General features: G+C 42.0%; 1 protein-coding gene across 3 annotated transcripts in view; it reads left to right on the top strand.

The window, feature by feature from the left end:
- The window catches only part of SLC43A2 (solute carrier family 43 member 2), an 80265-nt gene that overhangs the window by 16019 nt on the left and 36626 nt on the right, over positions 1-27620 (top strand). For all 3 annotated transcript variants that reach the window (XM_073565654.1, XM_073565656.1, XM_073565655.1), the window contains exon 2: positions 1149-1334. In XM_073565654.1, coding sequence (XP_073421755.1) covers positions 1175-1334 — 160 coding nt within the window. In that variant the 5' untranslated portion in view covers positions 1149-1174. The remainder of the gene's footprint in view (positions 1-1148; positions 1335-27620) is intronic.

Raw genomic sequence — 27620 nt, 5'->3', positions numbered from 1 at the left:
TCCCTGCTACAGATTTTTCACTGGTGCACAGCAGCTTTGACCCTTCTGATGACAGTTATACACTTATATGGGTTGTCCAGATTTTTTAGATTAAAACATAGGATCAGTCATCAGTATCAGATCGGTAGGGATGACTTCAACGGGAGCAGAATGGCCGCTGCGCAGACTAGGGAGCCGAGGTGTCCTGGCTCCTTACACTATCAACAGCTGATCGGTGGAGGTGCCGAGTGTCCGACCCTCACCAATCTCATATTGATGACTTGGTCACATGTCAGGTAATGTAATAATAGGAGAATTTTGAACCCTAAGGCTTCTTTCACACATCAGTTTTTTGCCATCAGTCACAATCCGTCGAATTTTGAAAAACACGGATCCGGCGACTGATGCCGCTGGATCAGCTTTTTTCTCATAGACTTGTAAGGCCTCTTTCACACTTCAGTTATTTGCATCAGTTACAATCCGCCAAAAAGGCAGACAAGCGGATCCGTTCTCAACTGATGTGAACGGATGGCACAGGATCCGTTTTTAGACGGATCCTGAAAATGAGGAAATTTAAAGGAACCGCTGGCTGGGGGGAGAGAGAGAAAAAAACGTTGCAAGCTCCGTTTTGAAATCTTTGAGGATGGTGACGGACAGGAACTTTTGGCAGATCCGCAAAAAAACGGATGCAACGGACGGCAATCCGTCACAATCCGCCAATATTGGAAGTCAATGGGGGAAAAAAACGGATCCTCAAAAGAAAATTGCGGATCCGTTTTTTCAAAACCTGGCGGATTGTGACTGATTGTAAAAAACTGAAGTGTGAAAGAGGCCTAATCATAAGAATCTCTGCTTGTGAACGGAGAAAATAACCGACCGAGAACTAATGTCCCTTACAAAAGAGAAGGATCGTTCACATCACATATCGGAATAATGAGTACATCCAACCATCAGAAGCAGTATAAGCAGTGGTGAATACATTGTTACACACCCTACTAGGACATGTGGAGGGGGTTTGTCTGACTTTTGGCTCTGGCATCCATAGAAACCACTGAATGTAGATTGATCTCATTGATTTGTGCAGGATTGCATTACAGCAGAAGATAAATGAACATTTTATAGTGTTTCCCTACTAAACATATCTGTTTCTTTCTTTCTTTATTTTACAGACTGACAATCACTAGAAGAAAAGAAAATGGCTCCTACATTGGCTACAGCGCACCGACGTCGGTGGTGGATGGCATGTACTGCGGTGGTGGAAAATCTCTTCTTTTCTGCAGTACTTCTAGGCTGGGGATCCTTGCTTATCATGCTGAAATCTGAGGGTTTCTACTCCCACTTATGCAGCTATCCAGGTACTTCATAATTTAGGATTACCGTAGCTAACCAGTTTTCTATTCTTTTACTATATCATTATTGTAATGATTTTTTTTGGGGGGAGCTAAAAAGTGATGGCCTTCGCTGCTTACTTGGCTACGTATGTCTTGTACTGCAGCTCAGTATTATGAGCGCCCCCTCCTGCTGCCGCTGAACGACAGAGGTCCCAGGGGGTCTGACCACCACCTGTGACAAATGTCGTTTACTATGGATTGACCATTAGGTCGTCACCACTATAGATGTCATGTAACTAAGGAACAAGCCATCATTCTGTGAATATGAAGCATGATGGCTTGCTGTTTGGATGGGATGTATGCAGAGCTCACCCACTCAATGTGACACATCTCTTCATTATGGCTCAGTTACTCAGGATATTTTCTAAGCCATTATTGATTTGATGAAGGATTTATAGTGACATCGTTAGAAAATTGACAAAAATAGCAAATGTGGTGTTAAAAGTTTTGCTCATGAGGAGCATCACTGGTAGATTGAAGAAGAAAACACTTATTTCATTCATTCATTCATTCATTTATTCGGTAGCTGACGGCTAAAATACAATGTAATGTGGCATGCGATAAACCATACAGAGCAGTAAACATGTTACATCTCACTGAAAAGGAGAGGCCATACTTAACGGTGCATTTATTGGCTGAAGGGACACTTATAACAACACACAATACGGATTATGGGCCTGTGAAAAATGCAGGAGATCACCCGACAAATGAGCAAACCTTCGTTGGATGACGGGATCGTATACACTGACATATAAATCCTAATGTAACCAGGGGATGCGCTGACGGGGCAGAATGATTGCATCAATGATCGTTCTGTTTCCATCAGTTTTTGTTGTCCTGTTTAAACCTACAATGAACGCCGATTAACTTGTATATAGATAGCCCTTTGGCTCTAATTAATGGGCAGAAATAATATAAATGCATTTTTACTGATTCCAGAGCAGACTTGGTTTAATACTAATTCTCAGCAGGATGCATAAGCATTGGATATGCTCTACTTTTAGAGATCCACTATGGTACAATTTGCATTACGGACGGATGAGGTTAGGATTTGCATTGGCGGTTATGGATGGGGGGTATGGTTTATATAGCGATTTCATCCATACGGTCATCTGCATAGATCTGTGCCTACATATAGTGCCTTAATAATACAAGGCGAATGTACATGGGTAGGCTGGGTCCGCTAGCGTAAGAGTCACTATTTGTGAGGGGCTCTTTGCTGTAGGTAATAGTGAGGGATCCTGTTGCCTTTGTACCCTCATTGGACATATGGAAAGGAGACTGTCTAGTGAAAAAAAAAAAGCTTTTCTCTATATACGATTTTACATTTTTGTAGGGATTTCAAATTTTATGATGACCTAAAAATTGTTTGCCAGCAGGATATCCACTGGTTGTTAAGGCCCTAAAACACAGAATTAAGTCGGCGGTACCTGCTGATTTTGGGGAGACCGGCCAACCATCTAATGTGTATGGGCGAGTCAGGAGAGATAGATGCCAGCTTTAGTAATGGAAACAGAAAAAGGGGAGGAAAGCAATCAATTACACAATCATGACTGCTTTAAGAGTATGTGCACACGACTTCCTTAGCTCTCATTACCCAGCAAAGCTTGTATTCTTGTGCTCGGTAAACACAGAGATGGAAAATCTTCCAATATGATGATGGCCATTCATCTTTCTGTTGTGGATATATGAGATTTCTGAGCCTGCTCAGTGTCTGGGATCAATACTGCATCTGTTAGTTTTAGATCTGCAAGCACAAACTCCGAGGATGATTAACAAGTACAGAACATTAGATGACTGGTTCTGCTCCAACGTGTCCTGCTCATCACTAAGCATGCTCCATTAGATTTATTGTGCCAGCCATTTGCATCCATGTGTGACGTGCAGAGTTTTATCGCTCTTACCCAGTTCCTTTTGTGGCTAAAACAGCATTTAAAGAGGATTTATAACTTTTATAAATATATTTTCATATATGTTTTTACCACACTGGAAAATGCTCCAGCTGTCAACTCCAATTATACCGATAGCCTCTGGAGCGGAGATCCCCAACCTTACTGACCTTGAGAGCCACATTCACCTTTGAGAGAGGGTCACGAGCCACATCCATCTCCTGCCCCCTCACAGTAGTGACACTCAGAGCCCCCTACTTTTCTGGTTTAACGACTTTATCTTACCCCCATTAATATTTGCACTTTTGTACAGGACTACTCACAAAAGTCACTATCTAGAGATCTGCTCTTAACACCTGTTAGCTACACCTGGTGCTAATGCATGGAGCTGACAGACAGCCACGAGCCACACATGACAGGCACGCGAGCCTCATGCTCATGTGGGTCTCGAGCTACAGGTTGGGGACCCTTGTTGTAGAGGAACGATGTGTCCTATTGACATATGGTCCCCGATTCCTCATTGCCTTTGCTCATCATTTTTGTCTAGTTTGTATGTTTTGCGCCTTCTTTTTTGTTAGCACCCGATTCATTATTCTGTTTGCGCTTCTTAAAATCTTTTTATATGTGCTCGCCTGTTTTTTTTCCCACTTTGTGGGTAGAATCTAGCAATTCCAGATGTTTTAACCTGATTCATCAATTGCAACTTTTTAAAAAGTTGCAAAATTTTACACGACTTCACTCCAGTCCACCCCTGATGTATTTTTGAGTATGTCAAAATTTTGGCCCAATTTTTGTGACTTTTGACACCAGAAGTTGCAAATACACGTCAAGATAGGAAGAGAGATTATTTTTACAAAATGTATGAATTGCATGCACCATTTTGATGGATTTGGCACCAAAAATATCAACTAATACCACAAGACAAATAAAGTAAAGAGACCTTAAATACGCCAACGAATGACAAATCGGGGCCATACTGTGTTTTGGTTAGACTGGGTGATGATGTGGATATCCCACCTCTCCCAGATGGTATGTGTATGAGAAGATCTGCAGGAATAGCTGATTGAACGAATGTTTGGCCACCATATAAGCTTTATTTGTGGTACAGATATAGTTAGAATCTCTAAGTTTAGCCAAAGTTGCTCATAATATACTGCATGACAGCACGTCTTCTCCATCATTCATTTAGCGCTGTCTCGTACATTACATAGACTCTAGTTATAATGACCTCTTTATGCCATTGTCAGCAGATGTACTTGGAGCCAGGTAAGTGAAAAGCCTACTGAATGTCAGATGATGGAAGACCGGAGTAATTATACCTCCTGCTTGGTAATAGATTCAGTCAGGAGATTTGTGCCTCGTGAGTCAGGTACACATAGTGGATAAATTAGTGTGAAAGCCGTGATCTTGAAGCTGCGGCGTCTTTATGTCGGAGTCTTTTTACCTCTAACAATTCTAGCTAATTACTCAGAATGAAAAGTCACTTACACAACCAAGCAATACAGTAACACACTTACCTACAAAAACTTATACACAGCAAAACTCGTTATCACGGCACAGCTTTCATTTTTCCATAAAACTGAGCTCTGTCTTTGGTAAGTGCACACAGGTGGCATAGATTTCACAGTCCATGTTTCCTCTCATTCTCACAATGGAGATGATTATCCCTCAAAGACCATTTATTACTAGAGTCGGTGCAAATTCCCAAATCCCACTCCATCGGCCATGACAATGATCTATGGCCACTGGACAGGCAAGGGAGTGCCGCCTCTTTTCTGACTTTATCAGCGGCTCTTCTTTTGATTAGCCGGTCTGGCGTAGCCTGACGTAGGTGTGATGTTACGCCAGGTCGGCTAATCAAGAGAGACACAAACATGGCCAGATAAGAGGAGGTACTCCCTTTCCCGTTCACCGGCCAGACAACTGTTATGGCCGATGGACTGGGACGAGGGAATTGATTTTCACCAACTCTATCCAAAGGACAGGTTATGAATGAATGATGGCTGGGTGCCTCAGCTCTGAGACCCTCAACAATCATGATAACTGTGAGCCTGTGTTCCTTATGTTAGTGGATCGGTATGTGCAATTGTCGCTTGATCACTGTCTATGGGAGCGGTGGTCATGGTTGTGCTCAACTGCACCCATACATCCAGAGAAGTGAATGGAGCAGTGGTCGTGCATGCACATACCACCTGCTATGAGACTCAGGTATCCTGGCGGTGCATTTATCACCTATCATGATTTATGCTTGTGGGGTAACTCCTTTAATAACATCAGGTTGTCTCCTGAAGACAACGCCAGTTCATGTGCCCTATTAAGATTATATAGATGTGATAAATGGGGACTCTGTCCTCTATATAGCAGCACAGAGCCCCTTTTGATATACCCAGCATTATATGAATGGACATAACAGTCCTGCATATGAATCTGACATCGGGTTATCATCCCCATGGATTTAGTATTCTCTATTCTTTCTTGCATTTACTCCAATTTCCTCCGCTCCAAAAAAACAGTGTGGTATCGTCTTATAAACCATCTTGCATCTGTTCAATACTAAAAGTATTATTTTTTTAGTACTCTTTTCTTTTTCTTGGACGGATTTGGAAATTCTTTGCTCATGTTTATTTTAATGCTACATTTACCTCTATGTCTTTGGAAAAATTGTTCTAGTTGTAATTTTTATGGCTAAAACCTTTACACTCTGTCCCCACGTCATATTATTTCATTAGCATTTGACTTTACCACACGGTCAGAGGGCAAGAACATTTTCTCTGACATTAGCAATTCAGTAAGTAATTCAGACAACGCCTCAGCCATAACGTGCTCCCAGAGCTGCTGCCACAGGCAAGAAAATGAGTAGATGTCGCATAACAAAGGGTTATGAAAGAAGGACTCTGCTCACATCTGCATGAAGTGTTGCTATCTTTACTCAGTCCAGAAAAAGCATCTCAGCACTCCTGGAGCCGCCCTTTGGACCGCAAAGTAAACCTCAACTGTCAGTCCATGGAGCTCAGGATCTGCTGAGTCCTCCATTGAACTTTGGCCAGAAAGAAGTCCGTTCCATCCAAGTCTGTCAGTTCAGAGGAAACATGAATCAGCTCATTAGAGTTGCTCGGTCTCCTGATGCCACATTATACAGTGCACAAGAAAGCCATAAAGTATACATGCAGAGACACGCGGCATTATGGCTACATCAAAGAATAGGTGATAAGATAACTTGTTTTCACCGGAGAACCTCTTTAAGCTGAGTAGAGAATTTAGATGTCCAAAAAGGCAGGTGATATAAACCAATTTCTGCTGACCAAATGAGAATGAGACATTACACCCAGAGTCAAATATCTGTCAAAAATTGTTTTGATGGATTTTTGGGAATGCTATTAGATGCTGTAGTTGGAAGGCTATTAACGTAAGAAAAACAGACCTGCATCAATGGAAGCTCAGACCTTGACACAGAGATCAATTGTTGATGTGTTGTTTTAGCTTTGCTCAGAACTAAAACCTTCACAGGCAAACCATGAAGGACAGATAACTCTGAAGTCATGTGTATGGTCAGCTAAAGGCCACATGCACACATTCATTATTTGGTGAGTTTTTTACCTGCGTATTTGTAAGCGAAAACCAGGAGTAAGTGAAAAATGCAGGAGTGGTGCAAATGTTTCTATTATGCTTTTCCTCTGACCGTTCCACTTTGGCTTACAAATACTGGGGTAAAAAACTCACCAAATACTCAGTTTGTGCACATGGCCTAAGATATATGTTGGCAGAACAATAAACACATTACATTATTCCTGTGCGATCGTATGGTCCAACAGGGCAGAAGCTAGATGACAGAGATGTGGCCACAATACTGTAATGTGTGCAGTTGTGTAAGCCTGGTGCTGTGTTCAGACAGATTCATGGAAAAGTATTGATAAATGATTGATAAGTGTTAATGGCCGTGCAGTATTGCAGGTTACCTTGAATACCACGTGGCCATTGACATTCAACATTCAGTTAGTAATCCATTATTATGAATCTGTTTAGCAATAGTTCCAGACATGATTCTTCCGTGTCCTTCCTCAACTACTCACACTTTTCTGTAGAATGGCTGTCCTATTTCATCCATGTTCCAAACTCCTGAAGCTGCACATCCACGCTGAACTTTCCTCCCACCTCTCATCTAACTTGCTCTTTGACAATCTACAATCTGGTTTCCGTCCCCATCATTCCACTGAGACAGCCCTGCCCAAAATTACTAATGACCTACTTATAGCTAAAGCAAACGGACAATACTCTATACTTCTGCTTCTAGACCTGTCCTCTGCTTTCGACACAGTTGACCACTGCCTCCTACTTCAGATCCTCTCCTCCTCTGACATCAAAGATCTCGCCCTATCCTGGATCTCCTCATACCTTTCCAACCGCACATTCAGCATTTCCCACTCCCACACTACCTCCTTATCCCACCCTCTCTCCGTTGGAGTTCTCCAAGGCTCTGTTCTAGGACCCCTACTCTTCTCAAACTAAACACTTGGCCTGGGGCAGCTCATAAAGTCCCACGGATTCCAGTACCACCTTTATGCTGATGACACTCAGATCTACCTCTCTGACCCAGATGTCACCTCTCTGCTCTCCAGAATCCCGGAGTGTCTATCAGCCATATCCTCCTTCTTTCGCTTCCTCAAGCTCAATGTGGACAAATCTGAACTCATCATCTTTCCTCCATCTCACAGATCTTCCTTACCTGACCTATCTATCACAATTAATGACATCACACTTTCCCCCGTACCGGAAGTCCGCTGCCTCGGAGTAACCTTTGACTCTGCCCCGTCCTTCAAACCGCACATCCAAGCTCTTTCTACCTCCTGTCGCCTCCAGCTCAAAAATATTTCCAGAATCCATCCTTTCCTCAACCCCCAATCTACTAAAATGCTTGTGCATGCCCTCATCATCTCCAGCCTCGACTACTGCAACATCCTTTTCTGTAGCCTCCCTGCTAACACCCTTGCACCTCTCCAGTCCATCCTTAACTCTGCTGCCCGACTAATTCATCTCTCTCCTCACTACTCCTCCCCTCTGCAAATCTCTTCACTGGCTCCCATTCCCTCAGGTATCCAGTTCAAATTACTAATACTGACCAGGGGAAGAGTCTTGAGGAGATCATTTGCATATTCCCAGTGCCTTCTGGGATAAGTGAAGAGTCTCCGCGAGCTCAACGATCACTGGGTTTTGGCCGTTGCAGCTGAAAAGAGGAAATCGGAAAACCAGGGGAAGAGTCTTGAGGAGATCATTTGCATATTCCCAGTGCCTTCTGGGATAAGTGAAGAGTCTTGAGGAGATCATTTGCATATTCCCAGTGCCTTCTGGGATAAGTGAAGAGTCTCCGCGAGCTCAACGATCACTGGGTTTTGGCCGTTGCAGCTGAAAAGAGGAAATCGGAAAACCAGGGGAAGAGTCTTGAGGAGATCATTTGCATATTCCCAGTGCCTTCTGGGATAAGTGAAGAGTCTCCGCGAGCTCAACGATCACTGGGTTTTGGCCGTTGCAGCTGAAAAGAGGAAATCGGAAAACCAGGGGAAGAGTCTTGAGGAGATCATTTGCATATTCCCAGTGCCTTCTGGGATAAGTGAAGAGTCTCCGCGAGCTCAACGATCACTGGGTTTTGGCCGTTGCAGCTGAAAAGAGGAAATTTGGGCTCATCTTTCATTGTTTTTAAGAAATCTCAAGATGGAAGAGGCCAGGAGCCATTTGGTGAGCTGCATTTCTTGCTACATGTTCACAGACTTACCAGTGGAAAAGCCAAACTTCACATGCCACAAATGCAAGCTTGTGTCCCTGTTGGAGGAAAAGTTGCAAAATCTCGAAGAGAGGTTAGCTACGTTGAAGATCATTAAGGAAGGTGAAGAGTTCTTGGACAGAGCAGAATTATCTCTTCATGTTACAGAAAGAGAAGAAATTCGAAGTGCACCTGAAGAAACAGAGGAATGGAGACATGTGACCCAGAGAAGCAGGAGGATCAGGAGGCAGTCAGCACCCATACTGCACAGAAACCAGTACCAGGCTCTCACGTAGGAAAACAATGAAGAAATACATCAGGATAAGACTTTGCCAACAAGCAGCAACCTTGTACGCCTTCAGAGTCCTCCTGGATGGAGAAAGAAAAATGTTGTGAAGAAGAAACGGAGAGTGGTGGTCATGGGGGATTCCCTGTTGAGAGGAACTGAGGCCGCTATCTGCAGACCGGATATAACTTCAAGAGAAATGTGCTGTCTTCCAGGTGCAAAAATTAAAGATGTGTCTGACAGGATATCAGGACTCTTCAGACCTACAGATGACTACCCATTCCTGCTACTACATGTGGGGACAAATGACACTGCAAGAAACGACCTGGAAACCATCTGCAGAGACTTTGAAGACTTAGGCAAGAAAGTGAAAGAACTGGGAGCGCAGGTGGTCTTCTCTTCCATCCTCCCAGTGGATGGCCATGGAACAAGGAGGTGGAATAAGATTCTGCAGGTGAACAACTGGCTACGTCGATGGTGCCGTCAGCAACGATTTGGATTTCTGGATCACGGAGTGAACTACTTATACGATGGACTACTTGCTAGAGATGGGGTGCACCTTACGAAGACTGGAAAGCATGTATTTGGAAGTCGCCTTGCTACACTTGTAAGGAGAGCTTTAAACTAGAACAACATGGGAAGGGAAGCAAAAGACCAGAAAAAGCCATACACCTGACAAATGCTATTGAGAACTCTGCTATTAGAAGTGAAAAGGAAGAACAAAGACGAAAGAATCTAATTAATAAAAATATTGGAGAAAGAGAAACCAATCACAAACTAAAATGTTTCTATACTAATGCACAAAGCATGGGCAACAAACAAGGAGAATTGGAACTACTAACACAGGAAAAGAAATATGATGTCATTGGAATCACTGAAACTTGGTGGGACAATACACATGATTGGAATACAAGACTAGAAGGATACAACTTATTTGCAAGAAACAGACTTGATAAACGAGGAGGGGGTGTCGCATTGTATGTTCGAAACGCGTATATCTGCACAGAGATTGAAGCTTCAGAGACTGGGAGTTCTGTGGAAACTGTTTGGGTAAGAATACAAGGACAGAACAATGGAAAGGACACCATTGTAGGCATTTACTACAGGCCGCCTGTGCAAGCTGAAGCTATGGATGAACTCTTTATGCATCAAATGGCCAAGTTCTCCAAAAAATATGACATAGTTGTCATGGGAGATTTCAACTATCCAGACATTTGTTGGGAACCTCTCTCAGGCAAAACTAACAGGTCAAGGAAATTCTTATCCTCTCTTGCTGACAACTTTATCTTCCAAACGGTAAGGGAGAAAACAAGGGGAACTGCTACTTTGGATCTAATCCTTATAAACAGGGAGGAAATGGTTGAGGAGGTAAAAGTGGCTGGGACCCTAGGAGGTAGCGACCATGCTATTTTAGAATTTTGGATAACTAGAGGCGGAAGACCTGTGAAGACTCAGACTTCAAGGTTAGATTTCAGAAAGGCAGATTTTAAGGGATTCAGAAAGAGAATTGGAGGGATCCAATGGCTGGATATCCTTAAAGACAAAAATGTCCAGGAAGGATGGGAAATCTTGAAAAATGAAATTCTCAAAGCACAGTTGTTAACAATTCCGAAAAGAGGGAAGAATAGGAAGCAGTTAAGGAAACCAGGATGGATGAACACAGAACTTAAGCACATGCTAAAAAGGAAGAAAAAAATGTTTATAAAATGGAAAGAGGGAGGCATATCTAAAAAAGAATATAATGCTGTCTGCAGAACCTGCAGGGCACAAATCAGATTATCTAAAGCTGAAAATGAATTGAGGCTTGCAAGAGATGTCAAAAGCAATAATAAAGGATTTTGGGGATATGTCAAAAGTAAAAGAAAAGTCAAAGATGCCATAGGATTTTTACAGGATGAAAATGATGAAATGGTAAGACAGGATGTTGAGAAGGCTGAACTTTTAAATTCCTATTTTGCATCTGTTTTCTCTCAGAAAGGAAATGTAACATCAACTGTTATTCACTGTCCTATTAAGGGAATAGAAGAATCCAGGATATCTATAAACAGAAAGATAGTGAGGAAACACTTAGCTAGCCTAAATGAATTCAAGTCTCCAGGTCCAGATGAATTACACCCCAGAGTACTGAAGGAGATAGCAGAAGAAATTTTTGAACCCCTCTCTATAATCTTTGAAAATTCTTGGAGAACAGGAGAAGTGCCAGAAGACTGGAGAAGAGCAAATGTTGTTCCTATCTTCAAAAAGGGGAAGAAGGTGGACCCAGGTAACTATAGGCCGGTGAGTCTGACTTCTATACCAGGAAAGATCTTTGAACAAATTATTAAACAACATGTATGTCAATACCTGGATAAGAATGAAGTGATTAAACAGAGTCAGCATGGGTTTGTAACTAATAAGTCATGTCAGACTAACTTAATTTCCTTCTATGACGGTATCACTGATTGGGTGGATCAAGGAAATGCTGTAGATATAGTATATCTTGACTTCAGCAAAGCATTTGACAAAGTCTCTCATACAATCCTTATTGAAAAAATGATTAAGTATGGAATGGACAAGGCAACTGTTAGGTGGATTCATAACTGGCTTAGTGATCGGACCCAAAGAGTGGTCGTAAATGGCTGCACATCCAGTTGGAAGAATGTCTCAAGTGGGGTACCACAGGGCTCTGTCCTGGGCCCTGTATTGTTCAACATCTTTATCAACGATTTAGATGAAGGAATTGAGGGTAAACTGATTAAATTTGCTGATGACACAAAGCTAGGAGGGATAGCTAATACTAGAGAAGAGAGAGAGAGGATTCAAAAAGATTTAAATAAACTGGAGAAGTGGGCAGCAACTAACAGAATGGTTTTTAACAGGGAGAAATGCAAAGTACTACATCTGGGCAATAAAAATGGAAAAAGCATATATAGAATGGGAGGAATAGGGCTAAGTGACAGCACATGTGAAAAAGACTTGGGTATACTAATAGATCACAGACTGAATATGAGTCAACAGTGTGATGCAGCAGCAAAAAAGGCAAATGCAATTCTAGGATGTATTAACAGAAGCATACAGTCTAGATCACGTGAAGTCATTATTTCCCTCTACTTATCTTTGGTCAGACCTCATCTGGAATATTGTGTCCAGTTTTGGGCACCACATTTTAAAAAAGACATCAACAAACTGGAGCAAGTTCAGAAAAGAGCGACCAGAATGGTGACCGGTCTGCAAACGCTGTCTTATGAGGAAAGGTTGCAGGATTTGGGAATGTTTAGTTTGCAAAAGAGAAGACTGAGAGGAGACTTAATAGCTGTCTACAAATATCTAAAGGGCTGTCACATTGTAGAAGGATCAACTTTATTCTCATTTGCACAAGGAAAGACTAGAAGCAATGGGATGAAACTGAATGGGAGGAGACACAGATTAGATATTAGAAAAAACTTTTTGACAGTTAGAGTGATCAATGAGTGGAACAGGCTGCCACGAGAAGTGGTGAGTTCTCCTTCAATGGAAGTCTTCAAACAGAGGCTGGACAGACATCTGACTGGGATGATTTAGCGAATCCTGCTTTGAGCAGGGGGTTGGACCAGATGGCCCAGGAGGTCCCTTCCAACTCTACGATTCTATGATTCTATGATTCTACAAGGCCATCTATAACCTGTCTCCCCCATGTGTCTCTGAACTAATCTCCCGATATCTTCCCTCACGTAATCTCCGGTCCTACCAAGACCTCCTTCTCTCCTCCACACTTATTCGCTCCTCACCCAACCGCCTCCAAGACTTCTCCCGAATATCCCCCATCCTCTGGAATTCTTTGCCCCAACATGTCCAACTATCAACCACGTTCGGATCCTCCAGACGGAACCTGAAAACCCACCTCTTCAAGAAAGCTTACAGACTGCAATGACCCCGATACCTCCTCACCACTACCGGAGATATCGCCTCAACCAACACCAGAACTTCTGCAACCCGCCAACCTACTGACTCCTACCCCAGCATCCTGTAGAATGTAAAGGCCCCTTTACATTTAGTGATGCACCAGCGATCCCGACAACGATACGACAGTCAGGATCGCTGGTGCATCGCTAAATGGTCGCTAGTGAGCTGCCACACAGGCAGATCTCACAGCGATGTAGCGATGCAGCAGCGGTCGTTACTTAGCTTTCAGACGTGGCGATCCTGACGTCCTCCCGCCCGCGTCCACTCGTCGCTCGTGGAGGAAGCCCAGCATGAAGCGCCCGACGAGAAATGGAGCTGCACGATCTCGCGCGATCAGCGACAGACAGCGGGGGAGCCGGTCGAAGGTAAGTATCACACATAGCGATATCGCTGCTGCGTCACAAAATCGGTGACGCTTTAGCGATATCGCTATGTGTAAAGGCCCCTTAAGCCCGCAAGGGCAGGGTCCTCTCCTCTCTATATCAGTCTGTCATTGTTAGTTTGTTTACTGTAAGTGATATCTGTAATTTGTATGTAACCCCTTCTCATGTACAGCACCATGGAATCAATGGCCCTATATAAATAATAATAATGTTTCCATCTTATTAGGTAGAGTGGGGTAATGGGGGTCCCATATTCTAGAGATAAGTGCTGGTTGCAGAAGTGGTGTCTTTAATTAGTTAAGGGTGGAAAGCTTTACATGTGTTTTATAATCATGGCTATGATTAGGTGGAATGCACTACACTTAGTGATTCCAGTCTGTTCAGACACGTAATGCCTTCATGCTCCTAATGCCTTCATGCTCCTAATGCCTTCATGCTCGTAATGCCTTCATGCTCGGTGTGATTTTGTAGATATTGTTATCTGAAACTAGACAAAATTCCTGATCCTGTATACAGTATTGCATTTCAGCACATAAAAGCTTTTGTTAGGTGAACTTTGGTTCTAAAAGTGTAAAGTTAGAGTCAAACTGCAATGAGAGCTCATACTTAGAGCACTTCTTACTATTGTCCATGGTCTTCAAAGCCATACACACAAAAAAAGGTGTCCAAACCCACCAGGTGGATTTCATAAATATATATAATGCACTGATTCCTTGGTGTATGGGGTAGATAATTATTGCTAACATGTGTTGGCTGATTTTCCAAGTATTTTTTGGCAGGTTGAACTGAAGGCCCAATTATACCGTCCGGTTTATGCACATTAAGGACGCAAGTCAGACAGCTGTATAAATCAAATTGAGATCGGAACGCAGTGCAGGGACTGGCTGGCAGCTCTCCCAACCCGAGCGTGACATCTGCATAGAAATACATAAGGATGTCATGCTCAAGTCAGGAGAGCTGCCAGCCAGTCCATGTACTGTGTTCCGATCTCAGTCCATTTTATATGGCTGTCTGACTGCACCCTAAGGAAGAGCAATTGACATTATACAAATTGATTGGTGGTCATTTATGGATCCTTTTGCATTTGCTAAGAAAACCATAGGGAGTCAGAGCAGTTGTTGTTATGCTGTTTCTGACTGCATACAACATGCATGTTGTCTACAGCTGTTTGCACAGTGTGATGTGCTGCAGGCAAGGATACTTAAATAAACCCACATAAACTAACTAATCTGCTGTTTTGCCCGCCAACCTGCATGTTTACACAGGCTCGTGTTCGGATGTGAGTGTCCCTATGAATGCTAGTTTGGCCCAAGTAAATGGGACTTAAATCTACCAAGGAGATCGTATTTAATGTGTGTGTGAGTGCAGCCATGCAGACCATTGCCTACAAGAAGGGGCATCCTCCTATATATCATCATGCCTAATTCTTTTCCTCCTTATGGTATGTGCATAGAGTTTTCAGAAGTTTTCAGAAGTGCCTTCGCTCCAATTAAAGACTGAAAAATAACTCAAAAACTGCATGGCTTATTCGTCCTATTCATTTCTATTGTAAAACTACTTTTTCGTTTATATGTTCAGTGGTTTGGGCATTTTTTTTTACATTTCAAGTTTTGAAAGACGCCTGGTGGGAGAAAAGCAATTCCTGACGGAATTGGCATTAAACTATGTACTGTCCTATCAAAAGGCTGAAAAACACGTCAGGAGGAAAAGAAAACTCCTCCAAAGAAGGAACGTTATCTGAGACTGTTTCCGCTACAAAACTCGTCTTTGACTGTTTCGAAAAAGATTCCATGTGCACAAACGTTAAAACTATGGACTTTTATAGTTTTTTCATCACTGGTGAACTAGAGTCACAATAAATATACATCTCCCTTTGTCACTAGTGACTTTGTTTTTTACCGCTCGTCAATAAATTGCAAACATTTTTCCTTTGGGTTTCTTGCCTGGTTTTGAACAAATATTCCTGAGTTGAACTTATGAACCCGAGTGCCCTAAGTCATCAAGGATCTAATCTTTACAAAAAGTACATTTTTGTCAGCATTTGTGACAGATGGAAACTGTTGAGTCATGTTGGAGTTGAAGGAACATTTCTTTATTGATGTCCATATGAGTGAGTTGCGGCGGCTTTTCATTGTGCAGACAATAATACCAACATTATTCTCCTCATACTGCCCCACTAGATATCAGGAATGTGTTCTTGAGAGCCAAGGTGATCTTCTCAAAATTTGGACACTATTTTCTAGTGCTGATAGATTGATTCCAGAAATTGATGAAAGGGTAGTCGGTCATGATTATTTATAGGATATTTATACCCATTATGAAATTACAGCTTAGAACCACCCAAATGTCCGTAATAAACTTTTATGGTAAAGTTACAAGATCAATGCATTGGTGTGACATGTACTGCCTTAGTCGCCTTAAAATTTAGGCTAGAGCATAGATTGGGTTCACATAGCACTTGCCACTACATTCAGTGACCCGTTGGAGGTTACGTTAGAACCATTACAAAACCGGGTTGGGTCAAATGCACTGACCGAGCCATTGGCTCTAATGTTGGAGATGAAGTCACAAAGTGCTCTGTTGAGCATCATTTTTGGCCGTTTACACCTTGTTGATGCTGGCAGCAAGATGCAGTCCACTATGTCTTGTTGCCCACCTGCAATAGCCGTATACAGCTGAAAATAATGTACAACAGAGCACACGGTGACTCCCTCCGCATCTTTATATTCAATGACCTCATCAACGTGTACGCCCCAATCCTGTTTTCTGCAGTTTGGATGTAAACCCCAATGGGACCACTGAACAAATGCTATGTAACCCCTATAATCTTCATTGTTAAGTAGTCTCATCTAGTAGAAATACCCTTGGCTGATGTTTGCTAGATATGCATTATAAATAAGTATTTGTCTCCAGGATATGCTGAGAGACGAGTTGTATAGTTGTAGAGTTGCATCCACACCCTTCATTCTTATCTCTGTGGGACCGGACAATTCACATGTAGTGTAGCAGGAGGCCTTCTCCCTGGAGAGCTGTCATTGCTTTTCCTTGTGCATTCATTGCAAAGAATGAAAATGGGTCCTATTGTATTTTGTACTGTGCACTATAGTAAAGGTAGCCTTCCACCATTAGTGTCTCTATTGGAATGCAAACTAGTGGAAATGAGGAATCCATTAGAATCTAAAGAGCCACATTGGATTCCAATACATGAACTGTTCCCACAAAGCATTTCCCACTTATGGTGTGGATGGTATGTTCCTGACTAGTATTTGTTGAATCATGCTATATTACTGGTGGACTGCATTCATTAAACTAATTTAAAGGGATGTTCTGGTTATAGAAAACTGCTGTCCCCGAGCTGTAGCTTGTTTTAAAAAGAAAAAAAAAAACTCTCTTCTTTACTCATCTTCCCCAGGTCCAGCGCGGAGTCTCGGCTGCAGTTTCCACCTTCTGCTACTGCCTGCAGCGTTGCGTCACGTAGACAGCGCTGCAGCCAGTAACTGAGCTCAGCAGCTCTGCCCGAGTCTGTGGTACAATCCGCTCAGAGCTGCTGAGCTCAGTGTTTGGCTGCAGCGCTGTCGCCTTGACCTCAGCACGGTAGACCATAGCATATACCTGGAGGAGACCTGGGGAGGGTGAGTAAAGCGCAGTTTGTTTTTAAACTGAACTGCAGCTTGGGAATAGCAATTTTCTGAGACCAGAAAAAAACTTTTAAGGGGTATTCAAACCTCTCCATTCACAGCGGCCGTGAGGTGGTGTCCTGTTGTCAGTATAAGAGCCACATGTATCAGACATTTATGGTTTATCATGTGTATATGCCAAAAAATGGCTGAGATGTGAACCATTAAAAATGAGTAACCTCACTGTTTCTGCACATTATCTGTAATTAGAGGCTCTACAATTAGAGTATAAAGCAATGATTTGTTGTTGGCTATGCCTGGCAGGGGGTGACCACTTAACAAGCAAACAGCATTAGTTCATTACACAAAATGTTCCGGATAATGTGACGAGTAGAGATGAGCGACTTTGCCTTTTTTAGGGTCGAGTCGGGTTTCATGAAACCTGACTTTCCCAAAAGTTGAGTCGAACAAAATCGGCCGACTATCGGGAAAAGTCTGAGGTCCGACTGAAACACAAAACCCAATGCAAGTTAATGGGGAAGTAAAGTCGGCAGGGAGTGGAGGACAGAAAACACACCTACATGCCGGACCGCTTTTTTAAAGAGCGCGAAAACTCTCTCTCGACGTTGCACATGTCATCTCGTTGCCCACAGTGTACGTCCTTGCTCATTGGCTGAAAAAAAGTCACGTGCAAGCAGTCTGTGAAATCCGACTTTGGTGCTCAGGTCGCCGACCGCATGGCCGACCTCACGCTATGGTCGGGTTTCGCTCGGCGAAACCCGACTTTGGCAAAAGTCGGCGACTTTTCAATCTGACCAACCTGTTTCGCTCAACTCTAGTGACTAGGTTATTTGGAATCAAGATCATATATCCTCATTAGGAATCTGTTTATTGGAATTATGTATATACTGTTTATATATATAAATATATATATATATATATATAATGTCTTTACTGCAGATCCAGGGTTAAGGAGCTTCAAGGTACAGTAAATTACTAGTGTGAAATTTGCTCCTTTTTCTCTGTGACAATAAATTAAGGCTTTTAAAATGCACATATATGTAAAGTCTGCTTTCTCAGAACACTGAGAATGGAGTTTTACATTTATAACATTATAATAATTACATATAAGCAAATGGATCCATAACAAAATCAAACTTGTTCTGAATTTCTCAAAAGTTTTGGATTCTGGTAAATCCAAAATTTTGGGTATTCAGTTCGTACTTATCCAGCAAAATTGCAGCAAGCTGGCCTTGGTGTCTTCTTTTATGGGCTTGGTAAGGGTTAAAATAATAAAATAAATTATACTTGACTGTCCTAGGCCCTCATGTGTCCTTAAGCCTCCTCGAACGTTGCACTCCCCAGTCCTCCACGCCATTCTTCAATTTTTCCAGTGCTCCTTTCACTGGTGTCGTCACTAGATGGGAGCGTCAGAAGGGCCATAGACTTGTAATGTACTGTATTAATTTTGGTGTCTTCTCTACCCTTAGTTTATTATGCTTTTGGGGTCTGGAGAGTCCTCAAATTATAATAAACGTCTTTTCGGGCCACCGGTGGTCGAATTGAGCTAATCTGCCCCTAAAATAATATTGGGAAATTTGCTTATCTCCATTAATAATCTAAATAACCTAAGTAAAAAAAAAAAAATTGAAAACTCTTTCATACTTTTTCTATATTTCTGGATGGACCAAGGGATAAAATGTCCTGCAAGTATCAATGATCATTCACTGCAATGTGTCAAATATATGGTGAATCTTGTAGGAATCGGTATCAGGGCATGCATTCCCATCTGCACAGATATTTTTCACAACATACTAATGAGCCTTAATTCCATTAATAGTTCTATCCGCTGCAAAAATCTGTATTAGACATACTGTGAACCCCGAGGCTGTGATTCCCAGCTATGGAGGATTGCAGGAGTTATGTAAATCTATGGATATCCAGTGCATCTCTGCCAGAGCCTGATGTGTCTAATGAGATCAATAGGAGACTGCAGATACAGATATTGGTGCCTATTAGGAACCAAGTCCAAAAATTCTGGATGCTTGGCAATAACACTGCTCTATGTGTTCTATTATTTCCAAATAGTCAGATTTTATCAACCTCAAATTACACTTAATCTAAAATTAGATGGAGACAACAACGTCTGTTTCCTCTTCGGTGAACTGCCTACAAGTGTATCCCTGGATCTGTACTTATAGGAGCGGAATAATGGTTCCTGACTGTGACGCTCATGGAAATCTCCAAGGCTTGCAGTAGTAGCAAGACAATGAGCTTCTTTATGAAGCGATATTTTTCGCTCCGTACATTTGGCAGATCACTATAGTATCAGGCACCTAAGGTCACTTCCTGCTTCAGATCTTCACTCATCGCCCCCCAAAAAATGCAAAATGTGACCTCTCTGTGGCATCATCTAGTTTTCGGCCATGACTTTTCTGCATGATCATAAACCACGTGCTTCTAATCCGAGCATAGAGAGCATGCATTACAGCTGTCGGCATACACATTATATCCCTGGCCTAAGATACAGTATATGTGTATCCTCTAGGAAGACAACAGGAAGTGGCAGGAAGGGATTTCGACATTAAACACAGCCGGTACGGCACTTCCTATTTTCCTGGAAAATACCCAGGCTACAGAGTACGGGTGTACTCTAATGTTTCTGGCACATGGGTCGTCTGTTTCAGGCTTTTACAGCTTAGCACACAAACACAATGTTCGTACAGAGTTTTTGAGGCTTTCAAAAATGCTCTTTTTTTTCTCTAAAATGTTTCCTAAGGCTTTGTGCACCTTTTTGAAGCAGTTTTTAGGAAGGATTTTTGAGTGGATCCGCTGAATAAAGCTCCTTGAAAAACCCTGTGTAAACATGATCGTGTGCGGGGAACCCTCTTGGGCCTGCAGCAATGTGATTTTTCTCGGACGTAAAAACACTGACAGTTATTAATCAGTTTTGGTTTTGGTTCCGTGTTTCATCAGTCCGTGATTTTCATTGATGAAGAAAGAAATAAAACTTCAAAGCTTCTCTTATACATTGCAATGTTAATAACGGACAGCCCACAGATGGTATTCATGTACCGTCCATGATTTCCACAGACCCCTATGGGCAATTTTAATTTATGACGCTGCTCAAAAACAGATGCATCCACAAAAAAAACAGTGATAAGAGAGCAGCCCCATATCAGGAATAAAACATGTATGTGGGAAAATGATCTATGAATGAGGCCTGCAGTGACCATGTCTGATTCAGCCAAACTTTGCTTGCCTTTCATTTACTTGGTCGGCTTTTACTAATAGCAGCCTTTTTGGTGTAGTTGTATATTTCACATTTCTCATTTAATTCTTTGTAACTAGAGCGGTCACATTCTTAAGCATCTGTTATACCATGAAAAAGCCAACTCTGGTTACAGATTAACTAGGAGGTCATCCCAAATGTGAGTCACCATAGAAAGCCTTTCATTATGTTGTGTCAACAAGACCAACTCAACCAGTAAGGTGTTATGGATCTGGTATTTCCTCTCTTGGGATAGGTAGCACTGTCATCTCAAAAGTTTTGCATTCTCTCTTGGGGAGTCTTCCTATAGATATAACTATGTATATGATATAAGTGAAAAATACAAGTGTAACATTGCATTTTGTTTGGTTTACGTGGAAATAATTGCAATATGTACTAGTATTATCCATTTTGAGTGCTAGTTTCAATTATGCTGAATTTCACTTAGCATGTGTGCCCATCCACAATGCAAATTTTTTTCTGGGAAGGCTGTGTGGCATTACTGCAGCCCACTGATTGGCAGTTGCGGTCATATGATGTGACGTTACTGCTGCAGCCATATCAACGAAGACCGGAGACAACAGCGGAGTGCTGGCACTGGAACGACTGTGGGAAAGTGCAGCAGTATTTGTATTTTTAAGTACAAGAACCCAATAAAATAAAATATTTATGATGACAACCCCTTCAAAGGTGTTTCCAAGGTCTTAGATATTGATGACCTATCCATAGGATAGGTCATCAATATCAGGTCGTTGGGCGTCCCAGTGTTTGGCCATGGTGTTAATAAGATCCAAAGATCAGCTGTTACCAGGTCCCGCTGGCTCCAGATGTACAGAGTGTATGGAGCGGAGTGCCACGGATCTGTACACTGTGTAGTTGCCGTTCCTGGGTACTGAAGATCAGTGAAGTTAATGGCATCTGAGGGACTGTTTCGGAGACAGACTATACGCAGGTGCTGTTCTCCATCCAGAGGCGGCAGGACCTAGTGACATCTCATTGGTGGCTGTGTCAGGTGTCGGACTCCCATCTATCTGATACTGATGACCTATCCTAAGGATATCTAATCAATACACAACCATTTTTACAAAGGTTACCAATGAATCTGGCTGCCAGATCCTGTTTCAGCTATAGAAGGAATGTTAGCTAAAGCAAGAGTTGGCAGGGAATGCTCCTCAGGTACTGAGTGCCAGGGGGTGCATATGAGGCACTTGGCTTTGGCCAGGGTATTTAGTTACAAGTCTAAGGCAGAGAAGTTAAACTTTCCACTTGGTTAGGTCAAGACCAGTCACGATGCAGGCTAAATCAAGCATTAAGTAAGTATTAGTAATAACAAGTTATACCCGTGTGTTATTCAGGCTGGAGAATGTTTACGTAGTGTTTGGAGCACATCATGAATTAGAACAAGTCTCACTTGAATTTACAGTCTAGTTAGTATGTTCCCACATGTTGAAAATAAGCAAATATATCACTGCTCACAATAAACAATTACTGGCAGATGAAGAACTGCAGAAACGGCCATGGCCACACCTCGCATTTCATCACACACAGGCACGTCGTCGATAGTAGGCCCTGAAAGTGCAGAACATTGGACGACTCTGTGTAAGCGACGGCGGCTCTGCAGATGCTGAAAATGGCTGATGTGACGCTATGGGAGGCAGAAGAGGTTAAAAGCATAAATTACTGACAAAGGAAGACATCTCAGTACAGTGATAGTGCAAGAACACCCGACTCAGTTATTTTTTTTATTTTATACTAAAGATGCACTTTAATCACTCAGACTGTTATTGTTTTGTGTGATTTTTTATTTTCTTATCAACGTTTGGGATGAACTTGCCAAATTTTTTGAGAGAAAGACACTTCAGGAAACACCGGCGCTTTTCTCCTGAAGCGTCTTTTTTTTAGCATTTTTGGTCATTTCCTGAGCACTTTTTTTTTTGTCTCTGGCATTTTTCTTTTCTGTGTTTTTCCAACTTTTCCGTATTTTTTTAGTCATGTTTTTTGGACTTTTTTAAAACTCCATTCAACAATGAAGAAACCACCAGTTTTTTCATGTCAGAACTAAAGGTACTGTCAAACTAAGCGATATCGCTAGCAATATCGCTATAACTTGTGACGTTATAGCGATATTGCTAGCGATATCGCTGTGTCTGATACTTACCTCCGACCTCTCCCCCGCTGGTTATCGCTGATCGCGCGAGAACGTCCTGGACTGTTTCTTGTCGTCAGCTTCCTGCGGCGCTTCCTGCTGTGGAGACGAGCGACGAGCGTGGAGCCAGGCGGGAGGACGCAGGATCGCCTAGTGTGACAGGTAAGTAGCGACCCCCGTACCCAGCGATGTCGCTGGTGAGATCTGCCTGTGTGGCAGCTCACTAGCGACCACTTAACAATGTACCAGCGATCCTGACCGCGTCATATCACTGGTCGGGATTGCTGGTGCATCGCTAAGTGTGACAGTACCTTTAGACCAACACCTTAATCATCGCCTGTGCTGCATTCCATAAATGGGGATTCCCCCTGTATACCTCCCAAAAATCTTTTGAAAATTCTCCTTCGCTTTATGTAAACCCTGCCAGCCTGTCCTTGCTGGGGCGTCTACTCCTCCTCCCGGCTTCTGATCACTGTCCTCCTGCTCTGGTTGACTTGGATGACTGCTCCTGCATCATTCACATAGCCGGGTGAAATATAGCCTTTGCACAGAAACATTGCCGCCGGCGCGTTTTGCTCTGTCCTACTGTGGGCAGAGCCTAAAACATGCGCACTTATGTGTTAGGCTCTCATCATAGTAGGACGCATGGGCATCTTTGGAAACCTAAAGCACTAAAAGATGCTCAGAAGACTGAACAGCAAGTCATTTTTACACGGAAATATGTATATTCATTCTGAAAAAGCCATTGTGTGCTCATACTAAGTGCCCATACATATTAGACAGCGCAGCTTGGCAAAACATAGGTGCACTTTTAGTATAAGAACCTCTGCCGGCTGCCTATCTCTGACAACTAAAGTACCCAATTCTTATCTCTGCTAATATCTGCTGGTATGGCCACTATGCATATAACATTTATGGCCAGCTTTAAGGCCCTGTCATAGCATTAACTTTGGCAATAAGCTGCAATACTTTGCAGCCAAGTAAGTGTGCTACTTTTGTTAAAGGGGGCATTTCAGATGGCCTTGACTCTTTTGTTTGATGGTGATCTTCAAAATGTGGTTCTGTTATCAATACCATGAATGGCAAGAAGAATAAATAAATCAATTTTGGAACAATTCAAGACAGACACGTCACTAGTAGCAAGGATCACCAAGCTATGACTTGCCTACTTTGGACACATCATACAAAGAGAGCCATCACTGGAGAAGGACATCATGGTCAGAAGAATAGAAGGAACAAGGTGAAGAGGAAGACCAGCAAATCCATGGCTTGATACTACGGCGAAGAAGACCCTAGTGGACTTACTGTATCTAAGGCTTGCAGAAGATCAATCTTCCTACAGAACGTTCATCTATTAAGTAGTCATGTCTGGAGATAGAGCCGCAGACCGTTAACTATATAAACAATAATGGTTGTATTATTTGAGCACTATATGGTGATATTTGCTGTGTGGCATTATCTAGTCACTGTACCATACATTATTTTTGTAGTGTTTGATGGTGATGGGGTAGGACTACATCATTTTTATTTTGCCAACTTATGTATGGTTTTTGCACAGTAAATGGGACGTAGTGGTATCATGGCGGACATTAAACAATGCGTGGCGGTCCTGCCTTTAGGAGCCATGTTGGCAAATTATATTTGATCAGTTTAGATTACTGGTACAATACATTTTTTTTATGGGGCGTTACACTTTTTTGAAATGTTTCAAATGTCCTAATGTCGCTCCAGCCTCATAGACATAACTTGGGTGGAGTATCTGTGGTAGACTACCTCTTGCGTCTTGGTGAATGATGTACTAAGATATAAATTATCATGCCTTGTAATACAAACAAACCCTTTTCTGTTTTGGGAAAAGAGCCAGGATCCTTCAAAACAGTCTGAAAGTGCCGAGGACATGGGCGAAGACCTTTCTGCAGACAGCCTGTTCCATTCCAGAGCTAAAACAGACTTGTTTACTGTCAACTTATACCCGCACCTCCTGATGACTATCTACAGATCTCACATAATGTGAATAGGTGCCTGGCAAATCCAAAAGTATAATTTACTTTATTAATTAAACCTTAAAAAGACATATCACATGCTACAATATATAAATGTTTCATCCCGCTAGTCTTTTATTTTTGTATTCTTTTTTATGTCCTGTTTTGCCTCTTCATGTATTTTATGTGTTTTTATAATTATTTGTTTTTATTGATTAATTAGTAAATTAAATAATCTTTTTGGTTTTGCATTTCATTGACTTATTGATTGTGGCTATAGGTGTTATATCTACAGATCTCATTAACACCCAGCAAACCACTGACTGCTGCTAAGAGAAAATGACAGTAAGAGATAATCAGTGGCAAGTGCCACCATATTGCATTGTTTTCTACCTTTTACATATGGCCCAAACACCATTGGTTGCTTATCTGACTCTTCACCTACATCTGTTTCCTGGTATCTTATCCCTGACACATAGCCTGGGGGGATGGGAAGGAAAGGAAGATAATATGTGTGCTCCTTCACTAATTATTAACATACTGCCTGCAGTATGGAGGTCCTTAAGTGTACAATTACATTGTATTTTTTCCCTTATTATTTCTTTTATAGTAACTTTTTTTTTTTTTTTTTGCATACTTGTTCTATCGTCTTCTAAAAGAAGTCACAGATAGTTGATTTGTTGCAATTTGTTTCTAGGTTTTTTACAATATCATGGTTTATACATTTGCAATCATAATTTCTATAGAAGCTGTTGCAAGTTTACGTCCTAGGTCTAGTCCTGGAAAAAAATGGCAACCATCCTGTGGATGTGGCAAACACAGTGCAAATACTATGCCCAATCATAGCGGGTTACTCCACATCGCCTACAAGTAACGTAATTTGTGGCATCCCTAGAACTTCAATGTGCCACTATCTCATTAAAGAGATCCCTCTATGTATGGAGAGAAGAGAAGTGAGAATCGATTCACATGATTCCAGTCCCATCAGCTTGGGAATCTCCTTACCTCCTGCCATTCCTGGCTCTTCTTTTATTACCCGGGCTGGTGTGATGTTATAAATGCAGCGTGATGCACACAAAAAGTTATCCAGGACCAGCTAATAAAAAGAATAGTTGGGAATGGAAAAAGGTATGGCGATTTGTAGGCCTGCGATCCAACAATCACACATTACCGCCCTGGACGATGGACCGGTGTCCTGCAAATCGATTCTCCCCATCCTTGATGGAGACTTATTTTCAAGACAAAAAAAAACAAACACCAGGGCCATACACATTTCGTAGTATTAAATTAAACGCTATGTGGCCAACAAAAAAACATATACATACACAATGCGTCAGCACACTGCGATTAATGAATACATGAACTTGCTGTAAATGTTAAAAACGTAAAGGTACTTAGCGGTTTTTGATCAAAGTGCACAAAAGGGACAGGAAGCTGTAACATCCAGGAATGGTAAGACTCGGTTGGTACAGGCAGGCACGACAGGTGTAGAGGAATGGCAGGTGCTGCCAGGCTCGGCTGGTATACAGAAAGGCAAGACAGGTGCAGGCAGGCAGGGCTGGTATACAGGCACATCAGGTACAGGTAGGTGCTGGCGGGAATAGGTAGGAACTGGGAAACAGGACCTGACAACTAGCAAGCATACAGACAAACTGACGGAACATGTTGTTCAGGCACCTCCTAACCAGTGGAGGCGCCTTAAATAATAAGTGTCTCCCAGCTATTGGCTGGGGACACTTTAGGACAGTTCGCTGTCTCTCTAAAAGAATGGGAACGGGCGTACACCCTAAGCACAATGCCCGGGGATCTGCTAGATGTGTGCAGACCCCGAGAGACTGCAGCGGCAAGAGGAAGCGAGGGCCAGGGCGGTGAGTGAGTTGGCGTCTGCTGTGGGAGAGGAGGATGGGAATCGCGCAGGGAAGCCAACTCTACACCAACCAATAACTTCCCTGTACTGATGAGAAGCAAAACCCCTAAAACAGTTCTGTTTACAGATGGGTCTCTAGCTTGGCTGATATGAGCTACTTGGAATATTTCCATAATCATAAATGTTATTTGTACATCTACTGGCCCAATTATCATTTAAATGCCACAAAGCACAGAAGAGTAATAGTGTTTTTAAATACCTAAACTTGAGAAATGCAGCACTTTTTTCAATTGTAAACATATTTTTGTCTAGAAAAGTCCTGAAAAGCACTAAGCACATATGGCTGTCAGCACATCACCATTTTAGTAGCAATCCTAAGAAAAGAAAACAAGAGCTAAAGGCAGCAAAGTTTTGTTTAAAATACATTTTGCTTGCATTCTTTCTTAAAGAAGGATTGGATATCTGTAATCATTGAGGAATGCACCTGATGTTATCAATGCACTGTTATATATATTCAAGGTTTTACATAGTCAGCAAATCATAAAATCGCCTGAAGAAGAAACAGATTATTTGTTAAAAATGCATAAAAATAAACTGTTTACTGAGTATTTTTTTTTTGAGGAGGACTTGGAGAGTTTTGGCTCAGTTTCTGCTCTAAAACCTCCTGCAAAAATCTCAGTGTGAACATGGCCCTACAGTGGCTCTCACTGTTTCCATTAGAATTGGTACAAATGACATCCAGGCCTCATAAATAATGCGTTTCTCACTGCAAAAATCTGAAGTCTATGGCCATATTTCATTTTTTTAGAACAGCACATTACTTAATTGCTTACTTTGTGTTAGATAGACATTTACTTCCCAATCTTTTGAAGATCCTTGACCATGACTTCTTTACAGAAGTCTTTTGTCAGTTTGTATTCAGTACAAGTTTATACATGCTTTTAGTTCATATTTGGATTATATTGTTGACCTTTGAATTTTCAGAAGCATTTAAAGTAGTTGTCTGATATTAGAAAGTGTCCCAGAAACAGTGCTGCCACTTTTGTCCATTGACTATTACATATCAGCACCGTTCACTTCAATTGGGGATTAAAAGCAATTCCAGACATAGTACATGGTCCAGAGTGACACTG

This window comes from Dendrobates tinctorius, unplaced genomic scaffold (genome assembly GCF_039654945.1).
Source record: "Dendrobates tinctorius isolate UK_male_01 unplaced genomic scaffold, ASM3965494v1 ptg000016l, whole genome shotgun sequence".
Taxonomy (NCBI): domain Eukaryota; kingdom Metazoa; phylum Chordata; class Amphibia; order Anura; family Dendrobatidae; genus Dendrobates; species Dendrobates tinctorius.
Note: the sequence above shows the minus strand (reverse complement) of the source record. Positions and strands in the feature narration are given on the sequence as shown.